At 49.6% G+C, this 17,140-nt stretch overlaps 1 protein-coding gene across 1 annotated transcript in view; it reads left to right on the plus strand.

The window, feature by feature from the left end:
- The first annotated feature begins 1,669 nt into the window (after positions 1-1,669).
- Positions 1,670-17,140, plus strand: part of GRIN2A (glutamate ionotropic receptor NMDA type subunit 2A) — a 373,011-nt gene continuing 357,540 nt past the window's right edge. The window contains exons 1-3 of the mRNA XM_045462078.1: positions 1,670-2,567; positions 3,145-3,335; positions 4,792-5,223. Of these exons, the coding sequence (XP_045318034.1) occupies positions 4,810-5,223 (414 nt within the window). The 5' untranslated portion in view covers positions 1,670-2,567; positions 3,145-3,335; positions 4,792-4,809. The remainder of the gene's footprint in view (positions 2,568-3,144; positions 3,336-4,791; positions 5,224-17,140) is intronic.

The raw sequence follows: 17,140 nt of genomic DNA on the forward strand, positions 1-17,140 counted from the left end.
ACATTAAAAAAATTTTAAATTAAAAATTAAAAAAAAAAAGCCTACAGATATAATCCACATGTCCAGCCATCAAAGATGGATACACAAAGTGTGGTTTCTTCATACAATGGAAAGCTGCTCACCAACAGCAAAGAAAAATCTGTTGTTACATGCAGCAACATCAATGAATCTCCCAGACATTAGGTTAAGTGAAAAAAGCCAGTCACCAAAAAATGTACAATGTATAATCTATTTGTATGAAGTTTGAAAATAAGCAAAGCTGATAAATGGTGTTAGAAAGAAAAATTGTGATTTCTAAAAGGGGGATGTGGGATTAACAACAGAGGGCCACAAGGACACTTTCTGAAGGTGATGAAAATATTTTATACCTTGTTTTGGGTGATGGTCTACCCAGATGCGTGTAATTTCAAAACTTGAACTGAATTTTTTAGAGATGTTATTTTTCAATTTTTAATTTTTTATTTAATTTTTATTTTTTAATGTTTATTTTTGAGAGAGAGAGAGAGAGAGAACGAACGAACGAACGAGCAGGGGAAGGGCAGAGAGGGAGACATGACCTGAGCTGAAGTCAGATGCTTAACCGACTGAGCCACCCAGGTGCCCTAAGAGATGTGTGTTTTATTGTATATAATTTCCACATCGTTTAAATCAAAGAGCCTAATTTCCCTGTAAGTCTCCAAACCGGGGTTCTGCACCTGTGCCAAAATCCAAGAAATGATCATCTTCACTCAATCTAGCTCAGCCCAGTTACTGCCTCAAGAAATGAAACACTTTTCTATTCTTTGCTGTATGTCATACAACCCACCATTTTCATTTACCTTTCAGAATTTCTTCCGTTCTGTCTTTTGAATAATAAAACTCTAGAGAACTTAACGTACACAGTCCGCTTACTAATGCACCCATAGGTCTCCAGGAACTGTGTACCTTTACTGTCTCCATTTCAGTCTTCAGCCTTCTTGGAAAGAGGCCCTTCCTTCCTAGACCACCTTGTAGGGACCTCATGTTTAATGAGCACCTACTGTGTGCTGGACTTTGTTGGCTACTTTACCAAAGCTATCTCGTTTTCTTTTCCAAATAACCCTAAGAAATACTTTTACTGTTGTTCTCTGCTTTTCAGATTAGCGGTTGATAAGGAAAGATAAATATATAGCAAGCCCAAAGGTGATATCAGGCTGATGACTGGAGGATACAGGGTTAGAAAAAATTGTGATTGCAAAACCTCTTATAATTTAAGGCCTCTTTGATTCCAGGGCCTGAGGTAAGGAAAGCAGGGACCTGGGAGTTGGAAGGAGGGATACAGCTGAGTAAAAGGGGCAAAGGTGCTCATTTGACATTGTTTTTCATGCTCAGTTGCCAGAATTCAAGCCAGCCAGGCCCCACACACCCAGGCAGTCCCGTGCTCTCTGGCTCACCCCTGCTGGTAGCTTAGAAGTGGCAGCCTCAGGGCGACTTTTGTTATAACTTAGAAAACAAGAAGGAAGCAAGTGGGGGATGTAGAGATGTCTTTACTTTTAGGATTCTGGCTCCCTGAGATCAGAGGAGTGGGTTCCCTTACGGGGGTGGTGAGACACAGGGAGAAGCATTGGAGCAGATTCTGTGGTGTGTGTGTGTGTGTGTGTGTGTGTGTGTGTGTGTGTGTGTGTCGGCGCGCCTGTGCGTGGAGGGGGGATTGCTGTACCCAGCGCAAGGCACTGGGGGAGGAGGAAGCGGTAGCAGAGATCTGAATAATTGATTCTTCAGCCGCACCAGACGCTCAGGAGCGGGCGGAGAGCGCGTTTCAGCACCAGGGACAGCGGCACATCGCCGCAGGCACCCACTTCGCCAGGCAGTCGCCTATCCTGGCCTTGTCGCCGCCGTGCGCCCCAGGAAAGGGTGGCAGTGCTCCGCGCCGCCGCCGCTGAGGGACTGCGGGGTCTGCCTCGGCCCGCCTCCAGGGAGGGCGGCTGCGGGCGGGAGATGCTTTCGCCCACCGGAGCTCCAAGCCTCCCTGGCTGTCGCGGGGGCTGCTGCGTCTAGCCGACTGAGAACAAGTCCCCTAAGTTGACGTGGGGGCGCCCCTGCCTTCCTCCTCCTCTTCCTCCGAGGCGACCGCAGCAGAAGCAAGCCTCAGGAGCCCGGCTTTGCCAGTGCTGTGAACCAGGGTGGCTGGGCGCTCTCCGGACTCCCGTCGGGAAATGGGGAGCTGAACGCCTGGTGGCGAGCTGGCCCCGCAGCGAAGGGCCCAGAGGGAGCTGTCATCCCCCGCCCGCGCCTCTCTCCAGCGGGGACCGCGGGGATCCCCGGCCACACGCGCGCGCGCTCCCACACTCACTCACACACACACTCGCCCTCACGCACACCACCAGCCGGAGCCTGGGCTGCAGAGAGGGCTCCCGGGCGCGCTTGGAGGACCGGGCAGCTGCTGTCCGGAGTGGGGCAGGAAGCCAAGCTCCGGCTTTTGGAGGGAGGCGCCGCGGGGCTAGCCGGAGCATGGGGCTGGGTGAGCGCTGAGAGTCGCGGCCGCAGCCATCAGCCCTGGAGATGACCAGGAGCGGCCACTGCTGAGAACTATGTGGAGAGAGGCTGCGGTGAGTGCTGGCGCGGGACGCGGGGCCTGGGAGGCCCCTTTTGGGGAAAAGATGGTGGGAGGCCTGGATAGGAGGGGGCGGCAGGACCGCAAGAGGGTCGTTGCGTGGGAATGATCGCACCTCCTTCGGGGATCCGGGATCGCGGGAGCCCGAGTCCTTCCCTCCCCCTCTCCTGCCGGCTCATCGCAAACTCAGCCAGCCACCCCCCTCCATTCCCTCCTCTTTCTCTCCCTACCCCCCTCGCTCAGCAGCTCCTGGCCGAACAACTGCCAGCAGCCGGCGCCGCCGGGGAGGTGGTAGGGGGTGAGGGTGGAGATGCCCAGTTAGCTTCTCGTGCGTGGCGAACCTGGGGCTCGGGTTCTCCTGTGCGTCCAGGAGCGGAGCTCTCCATATCGACCACGGGATCTGAGGATCCGCACAAGGGGTCTTGGGCATGGAGCTTCAGCTCCCCCTCTTCGGTCGAGCCCCCTGTGCGCACAGGGGGCTGTGAGTATTGCAGACTGCAGCCTGCCCCCCAGTTCCCTTTCTCCTGCCCGCGGGCTGACCCAGCCTCTCCGTCTCTTCTCCACCCCGGTAGAGCCCTGCTGCAGAGCCTCCGGCTGGGATAGCCGCCCCCCGTGGGGGCGATGCAGACAGCGCGGGACAGCCAGGGGAGCGCGCGGGGGCCGCAGCATGCGGAAACCCGCTAAACCCGGTGGCTGCTGAGGCGGCCGAGATGCTCGTGCGCGCAGCGCGCCCCACTGCATCCTCGACCTTCTCCGGCTACAGGTACGTCCCAGCGGGAGACCTGGGCTCGGCCGGCCTGGGAAGAGGAAGACTCAACCGGAGAGAGAGCGAGAGCGGGAGAAGGAACAGGAGAAAGAGGGAGAGAGGAAGCGGGAGAGGGATTATCTGTAGCGAGGCGCGGGAGGAGCACCAGGGGGCGCTGCGGCTCCGCGCTCCGCTGTGCTCACCCTAAGAGTGCCTCGGCCAGAACGAGTTCTCCCTAACTTCCCCTGGCTCCAGCAGCGCCGGGCCCGAGGGGCGCGCGCCTGTGCACGCGTGCACGACTGTGCTGGTATTTGCAGGCACGCGCAGTTGTGCACCTGGCGCGATACATGTGTGTGCACCGACTGAGGACGTGTGTGGGCTCCGGATGGCCGTGGGCACCGCCACAGCGGCCTGCGGCTGTGCGCAGAACGGCGCGCGTGCCTGTCAGGTTGTGCAGCCCCCTACCCACATGCATCTAAGACTTGGTAACAAGACCTGTAGTGGAAAGCCTGGGGAGGGTCTGTACAGTTCGTGTCCGTCGGAGAGCCGCTTAGGAGCCTACCTTTCCCCCCACGCAGTTCCCTGCCAGCTCCCACGCGCCGGCCCACGGGTGGAAGCGCCAGCTCTCCGCTCTGGGATTCTGCATTGCACGCGGCGCGCATGAGAGAGGGTGTGTGTGTGTGTGTGTGTGTGTGTGTGTGCGCGCGCGCGCGTGTGTGTGCATGCGTGCGTGTAGGGGGCGGGTCCTGGGGCTCGCTTGCAGTTGAGTGGAAATCGCTTCACTGTACCCCCGCGCGAGGTGGGGGGGCCCCAATTTCCCCCCTCGCGCCTGGGGCGCACGGGTGAATGTCTGCACTCCCGTGAACTTGGTGGGGGCCACCCTGCAGGAGAGGAGTGGGGTCTGCAGCGCGTGCCGCGTGGAGCCAGGTCTGTGCTGTACGCGGAGGATTCAGAGGGGGCGGGGTCAGTCATCTAGCACAGCGCGGGAGCAGGGCTGCGGAGTCTCGGCACCGCCTCCGCACGCGGGGGCTGCTTTGTAGTTGGCTCCCTTGAGCAGGGGGCGGGGTCGGTAACTTGGTCTGAACTAGTCGGGTGGGAGAGGGGTGGGTGGAGGGTTTGCTCTGTGCGCCTACGCTCAGGGGCTGTGGTCCACAGCTAACTTGGGGGTGTGGTGGGAAACGTGGGCAGAGTTGGGTATGGAGAGGAGGCTGGAGGCAGGGGATGAGACGGAGGCTGGATGCAAAAATGGATTTAGGGATAGCGATGGAGACTTAGCTCCGATTGGAGTTGTGGATAGAGCTGGGTGGAGGGATGTGGATGGCGGCGGGAATGGGGAATGGAGTCAGTGACTCTGTCAGCTCGCGCTGGGGATGGGCTGTATACCCGGCTCCTAGAGCAAGGGGCTGGGTCTGTAATCCCTTTCCTCTGGAACCTTTGCTCCCCGCGGCCCTGACTCTCCCTCTCCGCCTTGCAGGGACCGTAAGTGGCGACTATGGGCAGACTGGGTTATTGGACCCTGCTGGTGCTGCCGGCCCTTCTGGTCTGGCGCGGTCCGGCGCAGGGTGCGGCGGCGGAGAAGGGTCCCCCGGCGCTGAACATTGCGGTGCTGCTGGGTCACAGCCACGACGTGACGGAGCGCGAACTGCGAAACCTGTGGGGCCCCGAGCAAGCAGCAGGGTTGCCCCTGGACGTGAACGTGGTGGCCCTGCTGATGAACCGCACGGACCCCAAGAGTCTCATCACACATGTGTGCGACCTCATGTCTGGGGCGCGCATCCATGGCCTTGTGTTTGGGGACGACACCGACCAGGAGGCCGTGGCTCAGATGCTGGATTTTATCTCTTCGCAGACTTTCATCCCCATCCTGGGCATCCACGGGGGCGCATCTATGATCATGGCTGACAAGGTAAGTGGGAGAGGAGGTGATAGGCTGCCAGGCCCCGGGACTGTGCTGATCATACCACAGCCACCACAGGTCTTGGGGAGCCTCTGGCATCTGTTTTGATCTGAGAGAGGGTCGTGGCCACTGGCTCTGGTGAAAGCCAGGTTTTGCCTTTCCAACCCAGAAATGAACGGAAACGCTTTCTGCCTTGGTTCTGAGGGTCTCAGGCACTTTGGGTATGCCAGGGAGAACTCAGTGAATGCAGATTTGTGAGGAAGTGGTGGAACGCTTGGAGGTTTCCAGATAGCGCACAGAGGTGAGCTTGGGGACACTTGAAACCCTCCAGCTCATATTTCTAGAATGTCGCTTTTACCTGACTTGTGGAAAAGTGTCCATTTTCCCCCTTTGCGGTAAGCGACTAAAACTATTTTCAAAAAGCTGAAACGTGGCTATGTTACGGAATAAAACGCATAGTCTTTAGGTAAAGCGCACAAGGGCAGAGAAATATGCTTCCACAGACTCCACAGTTGGGGGAAGAGGGGCGGAGAGTTTGAGAAGTCCCGTGCAGGCGCACAGCAGAACGTTCCTCTAAGGAGTGGGTGCGAGTGGAGACAACTGACTGTAGACCCTGAGTATGGAGGGCCTGGCATTTTCCTACATGTTCCCTGGGTGGGGCTGTCAGGGGCGCCCAGAACGTCAGATGGAGGGGTTGCTTCCCAAGGATGGGTTTTGGTATGAACTTGGATAGTGTCCGAACAAAACAAGGTGTGTCCCCATCTCTTGGTTTAGGATGGGAGAGAAGGTTATTCTGCGAACCATCCGAGAGTGTTGGTTTGGGGAAGAGGAGAGACTTTCAGGTTGGGTGAGATGTTACGAGGGCCTGGTTTGAGGATCCGAAGGGAGAAGCACAGTGAGGAAGGAGGAAAAACTGGGGTCTTGGGTGCACTGTATCTCTAAGCCCCAGGAAGGGCCTCACATGGGGTCGGAAGCAGGGGGGTGGCGGGGAGAGGGAGCATGCCCATGTGTGCTGTGGTCCCCAGTCCCGAGACCTTCTTGGAATGTGTTCCTTAAATAGCGGGAGACATGCTAATGGAACGAGCAGACATTTGTCAGAGCCCTTTCCTTCTGACGCTCTCCAAGCACTTTTATATTCATCAAATCAGATTCTGCCTCTGCCTCAGCAATTCCCACCAGCTCCTTTGGGAACTGTATTAATTCTTTCAGGTCTCCTGGGCTGCAGCACATTCAGCCGAAGTATACAACCAATGCAGTATCTTATTAAACATTCATTTGAAATGCCTTGCAGTCTAGCAGAATTCCTCCGTGCGGCCGAGCATTTTCCCAGCCACCTCTCTGTTTTGGGGAGCTCCTTTCTGGGATTAAAAAAAGACGAAGTAGGGAACAGCTGTGCCCTGCCACCAGTGTATGAACTGGAGAAGGTCTTGGAGTCTCCTAGAGCATCTTGCAACTTTCGGATGAAGTACCTGAGGCATAGCGGTGGGGGGGGGGGGATTGGCTGAGGCCACACAGTGGGTGATGGGACTAGATCTTGGTCTTCTGGTCTCAAGCTGTGATCTCACTTTCCAGCAAATTAAGCTTGTCCTTTAATTTTGTCATCTTAACTTCAGGAGGGTCAAGGAATTAATCTCATTTTATAGGAGATAGTGAGCCATGGAGAGGTGCAGTGAATCAGAGCTCAGGGCTCGTGCGTAAGGACTGACCAGTCGTCTGATGAAGGCATAAATGAGAACTGTAGTTTCTGGCAGGGGGTTGGTGATTGGGGGATCTAAACATCACCCCTGATCCCACCTCCCTTCTGAAGTTTTGACCAAAAAAGCAGCACACGAAAGATAGTACTGCCATGTGGAAAGTGAAATCTGTGGATTGACTAGGGCCCAGCACCATCAATGGAGAAATCTGTTGTAATCTGACTTAGAGACGGTGTCTTGAGTCTGGGAGGTCTGATCTGGCAGGTCTGTGGCTCAGGCTCTTACCTGATTTTATCCATCTGACTGTGGGCAAATAAGTAGGAACAGGGAGTGGGCTCAGAGTTGAGCACCCATTTGGTAGATGGCGACCCTGCCCACTGTGAACGCCAGGCTCTGACCAACTGGACCCGCGGCTGCTCCTCCCTTAAAGGGCCGTGAGAAAGGAAGTTGGGAGAGTGTGGGTGGATGTATCCTCGTCTCCTATCAAAGGAAACCACCTTCTGGGGATTGGGCAAGAGTGTGGCCCCACTTCGGAGTAAAGGAGAAAAAGGGAATCCGGAAATGCAAGAGGAAGAGAAGAAAGGACGTTTTCAGAGAAGTCCCGTTAAGAGAGAGATTTACGAGATGGTGTTGGGAGAGGAATGAAAGAGTCCATTGGTTCAAAACTTGTGAAGGGAATCGTCAGGGCTGGCCAAGCTGGTCTTGATGGCAGGGAATCAAAGAAGGGAGCGGAGATAACGTTGGGGTGTATGTTGGGCCCCACACGTGGGATGTGCAGGTGATGTTTGGGTGGAGGTGGGTAAAGAGTGGCATTTTGAGAAACCTGAATGTCTTAAAACAAAGAGATAATCTGAGATGGGAACAGCCCTTCCTTCCATATTAGTAGCACATCTCTCTGGCTTGTGCCTTTGCCACCTGTTTCCTTTGGAGCTGAACGCCGAGTGCAGTTTGTTTGGCTCTGAAGAGGCAGCCATGAGATGTTGCCTAAAACTCCACCTTGCTTGGTTGAGTGTGCCAACAGCGTTACGGCCACAAAGTCTGAATCTCCCCAGGCCGAACAGGCCTTTCTGTCTCCCCGCTAAGAGGATGTTCATTTGGTAAAGCCCAGAACGTACCTGTGTTGTTTTCACTTCCAAATTGGCAACACGATAGTTGATAGTGCCCCTGTGGATAAGAATGGTATTTAACTTGATTATCAGTTAAATTCATCATGCCCCCCCCTCCCATTTTTACCTTTCCCTCAGTCTACCTGACCCGTGTGAGAAAGAACAAAGCCTTCTAATAACTGAAATGTGTTAAGTGGCAGATTTGTGTGATGTTCATTTACAGTAAAGATGTTAATTTTTGCTTCTATCAGTGGGTGGTCCTGAAATATAATTCAAGTAGAGGTGAAAATAATGTTTGATGTAGATAAAGTTCTAATCTTATCTTGGTTTGGCCACTTTGATCCCCTCCGAATGGAACACAACTCTGGTTGCAGCAATAGCCCCTAATAAATCAGGCATATGCATTAGACCTTCATGTTTCTGCTCAGTGCCCTCACCTCCTCCTCCCTCTCTATTTCTATCGAGTCCATGGGGGAAAAGACAAGGCTTAGATTTTAGCTACATCTAGCCATGTCGCTTACTGCGTGGACTTTCTATGTTGTGTCGATCCATACCTCATCTCTTCTACTCGAGTGGAAGTTCCTTGAGGACAATCTTTTTGAAAAGTGTGTTTATGTGTATTTGAAATAATGAATACTACTCTTCCACAGTTTATAAAAATAATGTCATTTCACCGGAGAGCGTTTAGAAAATATATTAACCTTTAAAGAAGAAAATAAAGTTCTTCCCTCTAAGTCCTGTCACCAGGAGCAGCCAGCCACTGTTGGACATGAGGGTCTCTTTCTTCTAAGCTGTATTCAGTTAGTTATCAGTTCAGGATTATTCTGTATATATGTTTTGTTTTTGTACTTTGCACTCTGTGGGCTTTTTTTAGTCATAAGATTCCGGTTTTTCTTTAAGTGCGGAAAAATCTCAGCCATTATCTGTTGGCTGTTTCCTGTCCAGTATTTTCTCTGTTCTCTATGTAGTTTCTCCATGTATCTTAAACATTTTTTTTCAGTTCTCTATCTCTCTGTGTTATGTTTGAGGAGGTCTCTCCAGTTCTGTACTCCAGTTAACCAACTCTTATTTGTATCTGGTTTATTATTTTGCCTTAACCAGCTCTTTTTATTTGTATCTTGTCTATTATTTTGCCTGTCTGTTGAGCTTTTAATTTCAAATGTTCACCGTATTTCCAAGATAAATAATTGGCCCCTTTTTATACTTTCCTGCTTCTTTATTTTATTTTAAAAACCCTCTTTTTACTTTGTGAATGTAGATTCTTCCTCTAACCCTTTGAGGATTAAAAAAAAAATACCGTGAAGTCCTTCTCTGATTGCTCTAGCATCTTTGTTTCTTCAGATATGAATTCTTTCATTTTGCAGATTCTGATCATTGGATGTCCTCATGTGTTCTCTAATGTCTCCTATGTCCTCATATGTTTTGTTTGTGAACTGATTTTCAAGGTGATTTTATGATACCTTCTGCCCTATGTCTGCAAGGGTATATGTGCTTTTCAACTAGAGCTCATGTCAACAGCTCAACTCAGAGCTCTCTCTCTGCTCTGTATATCCTATGGTGCCCGCTTGGGTCCCAGGCTCATGTACGTTGCTTCATTTTTGCTCCTTGGCACAGACGGAGGCATCCTTTTTGACTGTGACTCCTGGAAGCATGATTCTGAGTCCAGTTTTGCCTCTAATTCCCTGGGTAGATGTTGGGACCTCTGCTTCCTTGGCTCATATTGGACCCATCCCCCATGAACCATGTGACTTTGAGTCCTGCTTGAAGATTGTAGAGTCCCGTCTTTTGATTCATTTATTTTTAGAGAGTCCTCTTTATTTTTAATTCGTGATTCCCTTGTCTTATTTGCAAGCAGTATTATGTAAAATTTAAAACATCTAAAGGTTTATCTATAAATTCTGCATCTTAGGAGCAGGGGAGGAATTACTGAGTGTGTTCACTCTGATTTTGACCCAGTTATATTTCACAACCTGCTTTCGTTTTTTTTTTCAAGCTTGATTATGTATTTGTGGAGTTTTCCCTTTAAATCCTATTTAATAAAATAGACTTCTCAAACATGATTTTAAATGGCTGCAGAGTATTCTGTTTATACCACAGTCATTGTGACTAATATTTCTATTTTCCACCTTTATTAAGGTTTATTTCTGGTTCGCGTGTGTGTTCTTTTCAGCACCCTGTGCTGATCTCGCCCTTTGGGATTGTTTCTTGGCAAATGTTTGTTGATTGAATGAATCAAGTCCCTGGTTCCAATGCCAGCTTGCTGCAGTTTCCAGATGAACTTAACACACTGTGGTTCAGGGCTTCCCATGCAGTGTTTGTTCCCTACTTGCTGACTGATCTCATAAGTGTGTGTCAGTCTCCTCTTCTTTCTAGTGGGCAGATAATTACTAGCCATCCTTGGGATTAACAGAAATTGGGGGTGTTCCGTACAAAAGGCCCAGGTAGTGCTGCTGAGTAATAGGTCATTAGCCAGAAGTGGGACTTTCTCTTGTAACCGGGCACCTCCAGAGTTAGGCTATGAGTGAGACCCTCAAAGCTCATGGGAAGGGTAGACGTGCACATCAGAATGTTGGTGGAACCCACTCAGCTCCTGCTATGGAGGCTTTGGGTAGTTCCTGAGAGAGTGAGGAGGCCTATCTTGAGCCTTTGCGATGAGGCATATCAGATGCAATCATCTACCCGTCCTTCCATAAGTCATTGGAGAGGAAAAGGCATCACCCCGAGAGGCATGACTCACTTTCCAAGTGGCCCTTGGGGGTCATTGGTAGTCACTTGGACTCTTGGCAGCTGTGTTCTGGTGGGTTTGGAAGGTACAGTGTTGATGTTCTTTTGGGTAGCCCCAGATGGGAAAGGCTTCTCTAGCTGGAGCGATGGAAGGGATCAGGGGGCTGGGAGGGAAGGAGGGTGGCAGAAAGAAAGAGAGGGAGAAAGACATACAAATAGCATCTTGGGTTTGCAGTACAGAATGATGGCTTCTGGTAAGCTCATAGTGAAAACGAGTGGTTATAATGTTGTTAGCTCGTGGGTTTTCTTTGTTCTTCACTCCCTGTTTATTATTCAGATTTGGATTCGTTGCCAGCATTAAAGTTAGGAGACATCACAGTTAAAATTTTTTTAATGTTTGTTTTTGAGAGAGAGAGAGAGAGAGAGAGAGAGAGAGAGAGCGAGCCTAAGCGGGGGAAGGGCAGAGAGAGAGGGAGACACAGAGTCCGAAGCAGGCTCCAGGCTCCCAGCTGTCAGCACAGATCCCGACATGGGGCTCGAACCCGCTGACAATGAGATCGTGACCTGAACCAAAGCTGGACGCTTAACCGACTGAGCCACCCAGGTGCCCCGGAGACCTCACATTTTTAAAAATCCAAATTTCGTGCTTCACGGCAAGAATTCAGAAGGCCTGGCAACATGGGCCCCGCCCTTCCCCTCAGCAGGCAACAGGCGGCTGGAGGTGAATAGCACCCTTACCCTCTTAGGGCTGGCGCTCTTCCCATGTTCAGTCCTCTGCTTGCCTGCTTCCCTCATTCATGCTAGAACCTCATCCCTGAAGGAGCTGGGGTTCGAGACCCTGCTGTAGGTGAAGAATATAGCTGGTCTTTATTAAGAAAGCCTTTCCTGGGCACTCCGCTTCTCTCCCAAGGGCTGTTCCTTGGCAAGTGGCAAACTCATGATGTGCATATATCTGTGCTGCTGTGTTTACTGCTGCCTTCGCTGATCTCCTGAGCCTTAAATCTTTAAGGACCTTAAATCCTTCGCAACACGGTACTCGAGGAAGCCACTACCAACCAACTTGAGTCAAAGGCCCCCGAAAACCTTGGACAGAGGGTCCAAGGACCTGAATTCCATTTCCAAATAGCAGTGTGACCCAGAGAAAGGCCCTTCACCTTTCTGGTCCTTAGGCTTTCCTGTGAAATGACGTTTAGGGTGATACCATCTCTGAGGCCTCTTCCAGCTCTGAAAATTTTACCACCTTCAAGGAAAGACTGGCAAGAGACCTGCCAAAATGTGAGCTGTGGTTATCTTTAAATGTGAGCCATGGTTATCTGGGGCGCCTGGGTGGCTCAATTGGTTAAGCGGCTGACTTCAGCTCAGGTCGTGATCTCACAGTCTGTGGGTTCGAGCCCCGCATCGGGCTCTGTGTTGACAGCTTGGAGCCTGGAGCCTGCTTCAGATTCTGTGTCTCCCTCTCTCTCTGCCCCTCCCCTGCTCACACTCTGTCTCTCTCTGTCTCTCAAAAAATGAATAAACATTAAAAAAAATTTTGTTAATGTCATTACAGCGTGGTTGATAAATTAAACCTTGAGTTTGGTTGTCTGTGTTTAAATTCAGGCTTTCACTTACCAGCTGGCTGATCATGAGAAAGCTTCTTAATGGCTCTGAGTCTCAGTGTCCTCACTGTTTGTTTCTGACCCCAGCCTGGCCTCGACATCTTTGTTTTTAAAAAGGGGACAGAATGGGGCGCCTGGGTGGCGCAGTCGGTTAAGCGTCCGACTTCAGCCAGGTCACGATCTCGCGGTCCGTGAGTTCGAGCCCCGCGTCGGGCTCTGGGCTGATGGCTCAGAGCCTGGAGCCTGTTTCCGATTCTGTGTCTCCCTCTCTCTCTGCCCCTCCCCCGTTCATGCTCTGTCTCTCTCTGTCCCAAAAATAAATAAACGTTGAAAAAAAATAAATAAAAAATAAAATAAAAAGGGGACAGAAAGAGTATGTACTTCATGGAGCTGTAAGATTTAAATGAGATAACAGGTAGCTCAGTGCTTGGCTCGTAATAAATAATTATTACAGGAACACTTCATGTCATTTTTATTTGTGTCCAATGCACTTGCATTTTTTCACCACCAGAAAAAATGATGAAGGGTCGTGTGGCGATGTGATGGTAACCCCTGCAAGAAACGGGGGACGAATCCCACAGAAGTGTTAGAAGTGGAGAGTCCAACATGAGACGGTTCATATTTCCTTAATACGAACATGAATGGGAATATGAGTTTCCTGGGACAACCAGGGGCTTTCAGTTCTTCGAATTTGCCGTGGGCTTTATCCTGGCAAACTGAAGATCAGATGTGGCCAGGATGAAAATGACCACCACAGGAGACTGTCTCTGTGAGCCTTGCAGTATAACTCCACCAACTGGACTGCATATTTGCGCTGGGCTTAGGGCTTTAGGCTGTGGACAGATACAGTCTCTCATTTGGTCTCTGCCAAGGATTAAGTAACTCGGTGACAGCCTGGGGAACCTGGCAGCCCCAAAGGTATTTGATTAGAGAATCCTTATCCACTGTTCTTTTGCTCCTACTGCCTTCTCAAGTTCATGACTGGGACTCCATTCGGTTTAGGGAAGGGGCTTACATTCAAGAGGGACAGTGGATTTTGATCTTAATATTTCGGTTAAGTAAATCGATTAGGATGTTGGGTGATGGAATTAAAACTCAGAACTGGCTTTCCAGATAGAAGAGATAGAGTCAGATACTACCGATTGCATTGGAGGATTTAAGAAGAAATGGCACTTTCTCATAGGAAGGGGGGAGATGTAGCTCTCCAATTTGAGGATGGTTTTCGCAAGAGTCATGAACTGGTGGAGTGCCTACTTGGATCAGCCTCATAAATGCATTAGTATTTTATTTTACTAATTAGGTCTTTAAAATGCCTGCATTTTAATGTCCTTGCTCCCTGTTATCTGACATCCATCCAGATTCACACATTTATGTTAATTGTGTGGTGTCTGAAGCGTTTGAGATTATGATCTCTGGTCACAGGGGTTGTGTTTGCTTGTTTGTTTTGCACTCGATGCTCAGCAGATTCTAAGTAGTGATATGGCTCTTAGAAAAAGTGAAGTCCATATTTCTAGAAATACAATGTCCAAATTAAGAGAGGTGATAGCTGCATTATACCTTTTCTGTTGTTACTGGTGCTTTCAGCTGCAAATAACAGAATGTTTGACCGATGATGGCTTAAACAATTAAGACAGGTAGTTTTTTTTTAATTTTTTTTATTTAGCAAGGAGTCTCAGATGTGATTTAGTAACTCGGTAACCCACCAAGGATTCGGGTCCTTTCCATTTTTCTATTTTGCCTCTATTTGCTGTTTCCTCTTGGTCACAGGATGGCTGTTTCTGTTCCAGCCATCACATCTTCACATGCCAGCATTTAAAATGGGAAGAAAAAGGAGGGGGAAAAGAAGCTTTCTTCTAGGCCCTCTCCTCTTCTGTTAGAATTGACTTCCCCTTACATTTCATTGGCCAGAACTGGGTCACATGCCTCCCCTTGAACGTCACTGATAGAGATTAACAATCAAGATTCTTCGCCAAGAATGGATAATTGCCAATGAAGCAAAATTTGCTTCTGTTGGCAGAAGCGTAGGAGCAATGGCTGAGTGGTATAACTGATGATCTCTCCAGCCACACAAACACCATGATCCATAGACTTAGTTTGGCAGGGATGGGGGGGGATAATATTTAAAGACAGGTATTGAACAACGACAGTGTGTCCAGAGGAAGGGCCTTCAGGGTTGTGTAGGATCTAAATGACATATGGTAAGATAAGCTTTGGCAATTAGGTCTGTGACCGAAGACCGCAATGGTTCGGAGAATAATGAGTGTCTGTCAGACGTGGCTGAGCTGAAAGTGACTGTCGTCTGTCAGGAGCGGGATCGGGGGTGGGGGGGGGGGTGGTGTTGGACTCATGGAAAGATTGGATGGGGTCACCTCTGAGGTTCTTTCTAACTCAGAAGCTCTGCACCTCTCAAATCCTTGTGGGTTTTTTTTGTTTTTTTGTTTTTAAATCCCCAAGTCCTGGTACTTTAGGCCCTTGGATTTGGCTGAAAACCAACATCCTCACTTTCTGCAAGCGTGTGAGTAATTCAGTATAAACTTGCCCGCTTGGGGGAGGAATTTATGATCCTGGCATCATCACCTCAAATCTCCAAAGGACTTTACATCATCCTGAAGGGTAGACAGTATTTGAAAAGCAGAAAACCTATGTATATATCAACTCACACACACACATGTAAATATAAACATAAGTAGGTCAGCCGGCGTCATATTGACTAGTGGGAATGTTTTCGGCTAAGGAGCACAGCTACCAGAGATGATGTTTAGAATAATTGCCAGTGATCTCCAAATGCGGAAGCGGGGGGGGGGGGGGGGGGCGGTTTAGAACCACACCCAGTCAATCATGATTACTTATGAAAGTATATTCACGTTTTTGCACACGTTATTGTAAGAATACGTTCATATTCTAAAGAGAGAGCCGGAACCCTCTCTGAATTTCCAGTTGCCAAATCTTTCTCTCTTGTCTGCTGCACCCCCTGCGTTTTGAGCATTTCCTCAGGGCAGCAGTGGCTCTGGGTGCTCGTCCACTGTTGGGCACGTCCTTTGTTCTTCCTTCACACGTCCCAGGAAGAAACAAAATCCAGAATTGGTTTGCAAAAGCTTTGTCTTTGCGTTCAAATGTTACAGCATTCCATATGATGGAAATGGGTATATTCAAATTATTTATTTATTAGAACTAGAGTAAAAAAAAAAAATCCAAGGAATACAATATAGAATTCAGAGAAAGAATGTTTGCTCAATGCATGCATGGAGGGTCCTCACACACGTGCCCCTCGTGCCCCTCTCCGAGGGAGTGACCAGGTCACCGGCTCAAAGAGGAAGAATATGAAATGGGAGTGGTAGTTTGTTTCCATTTGTAACTTTTGCAGACTATTGGTATGTTAACAAGGATCTTTTCTTCTTAAGTCTCACTGACTTAACGAAAAAGAGGTTTAATCATTTTCCATTGGTCCCCAGCTGTGCTTGTTTCTCCAAAACAAAATAAAAATTCACTCTAGAATTTAAGGTGACTTGTGCAAATGACTGCCACCTTAAAGCCAGGCCCACATACTTACCCAAGAAATTTAAGGTAATTTGGGGTGAGCCCGCTGGGGAGTCATGATCATTTCATACACTAATAGGAGGTATGGACCCTCCCCGGAGGGATGCCCATTCCTAAACATGCATTCAATATTATGTGCAATTGTTAGGGGTTCACAGGTCCCCTGAAACTCATTCGTAGACCTCCTTGGAATTTATTTATTTACTGGTTTATTGGTTTATAAATATGTTCATTCTTCAAACGTTTATGGAGCCTGTATCCTGTCCCAAAATGTTCCGAAGATGTATCAGTGATCACATTTGCTCTGATGTGCATCTAGCTGGAGGACACTGGCAATTAAAGCCCAGAGTGGTGCGTCTGTGATTGGGGTAGCTCCAGGGGGCTGGCGAACATAGCAGAGGGGCACCTCATCCAGAGGCGTGAGGGTGGGAGCTTGTCAGAGAAGGTGCTAGAAGCTCAAATCTGGGCTCGATTTGCATTCGAGAACTCCTGGCCAGAAGAGGCTGGCATCCCATGTGTCTGCCCCTGCGGGTCACATCCGTGGCTGCAGAGGACAAGCCGCAGAGAGGACAGGAGGCTGGCTCACGGAGGCCCAGGTGCCGGCCTACAGTCTAGGCCTTTCCTTCCCCTTAACGTGTTCCACCGAGCTGCCAGGCTTGCGTGTGGTTTTGATAGCTCCTGAATTTTCCTCTGGATGGCAGTTCTCACAATCAAAACATTGAGCTTTTTGCCGATCTCTGTTTTGTTGTCACAAATGGCTGAATGTCTCCTGCTGTATCTTGCCTCTTCCAAATTAGGAAACGCTAGCCAGAAAGAGTGAGTGGCATTTGAAATCCCTGTCATTTTGCATGTCTGTGGTCCTCGAGGTGAAAAACAACAACATATTTTCTAGGCGAATTGTTTTAAAGCTAAGATACTTGTAGGGCTGAGGAACGTGGTTTTGGGTGACTCGGGTGAATAGAGCCACAGCACGGGGAGAGGGGACAGGATGTGGAGCTCTAGAAACCGACCCGCTGGCCGCGGCTCTGGTGCTCGGTGATAGGCATGGTTTCTGCCAGCGGGGTTCCGAAAAAGGCAGCCCCTGGGTGAAGGCCGAGCTTCACGGTCCAGTTGCACTTTGGTTGATTGCTGTTGATTTTGCCTTGGCTCATTGGTGCTTTTTTGTTTCTGTTGGTGTTTCCTTATTTTCTTCGTTCCTTCGTGACACCCTTTGGTAACCTTCAAAGAAATACTTTTACCGTGAAGACTTTCAAACACGTCCCCAAGT

This window comes from Leopardus geoffroyi, chromosome E3, assembly GCF_018350155.1.
Source record: "Leopardus geoffroyi isolate Oge1 chromosome E3, O.geoffroyi_Oge1_pat1.0, whole genome shotgun sequence".
NCBI classification, from domain to species: Eukaryota; Metazoa; Chordata; class Mammalia; order Carnivora; family Felidae; genus Leopardus; species Leopardus geoffroyi.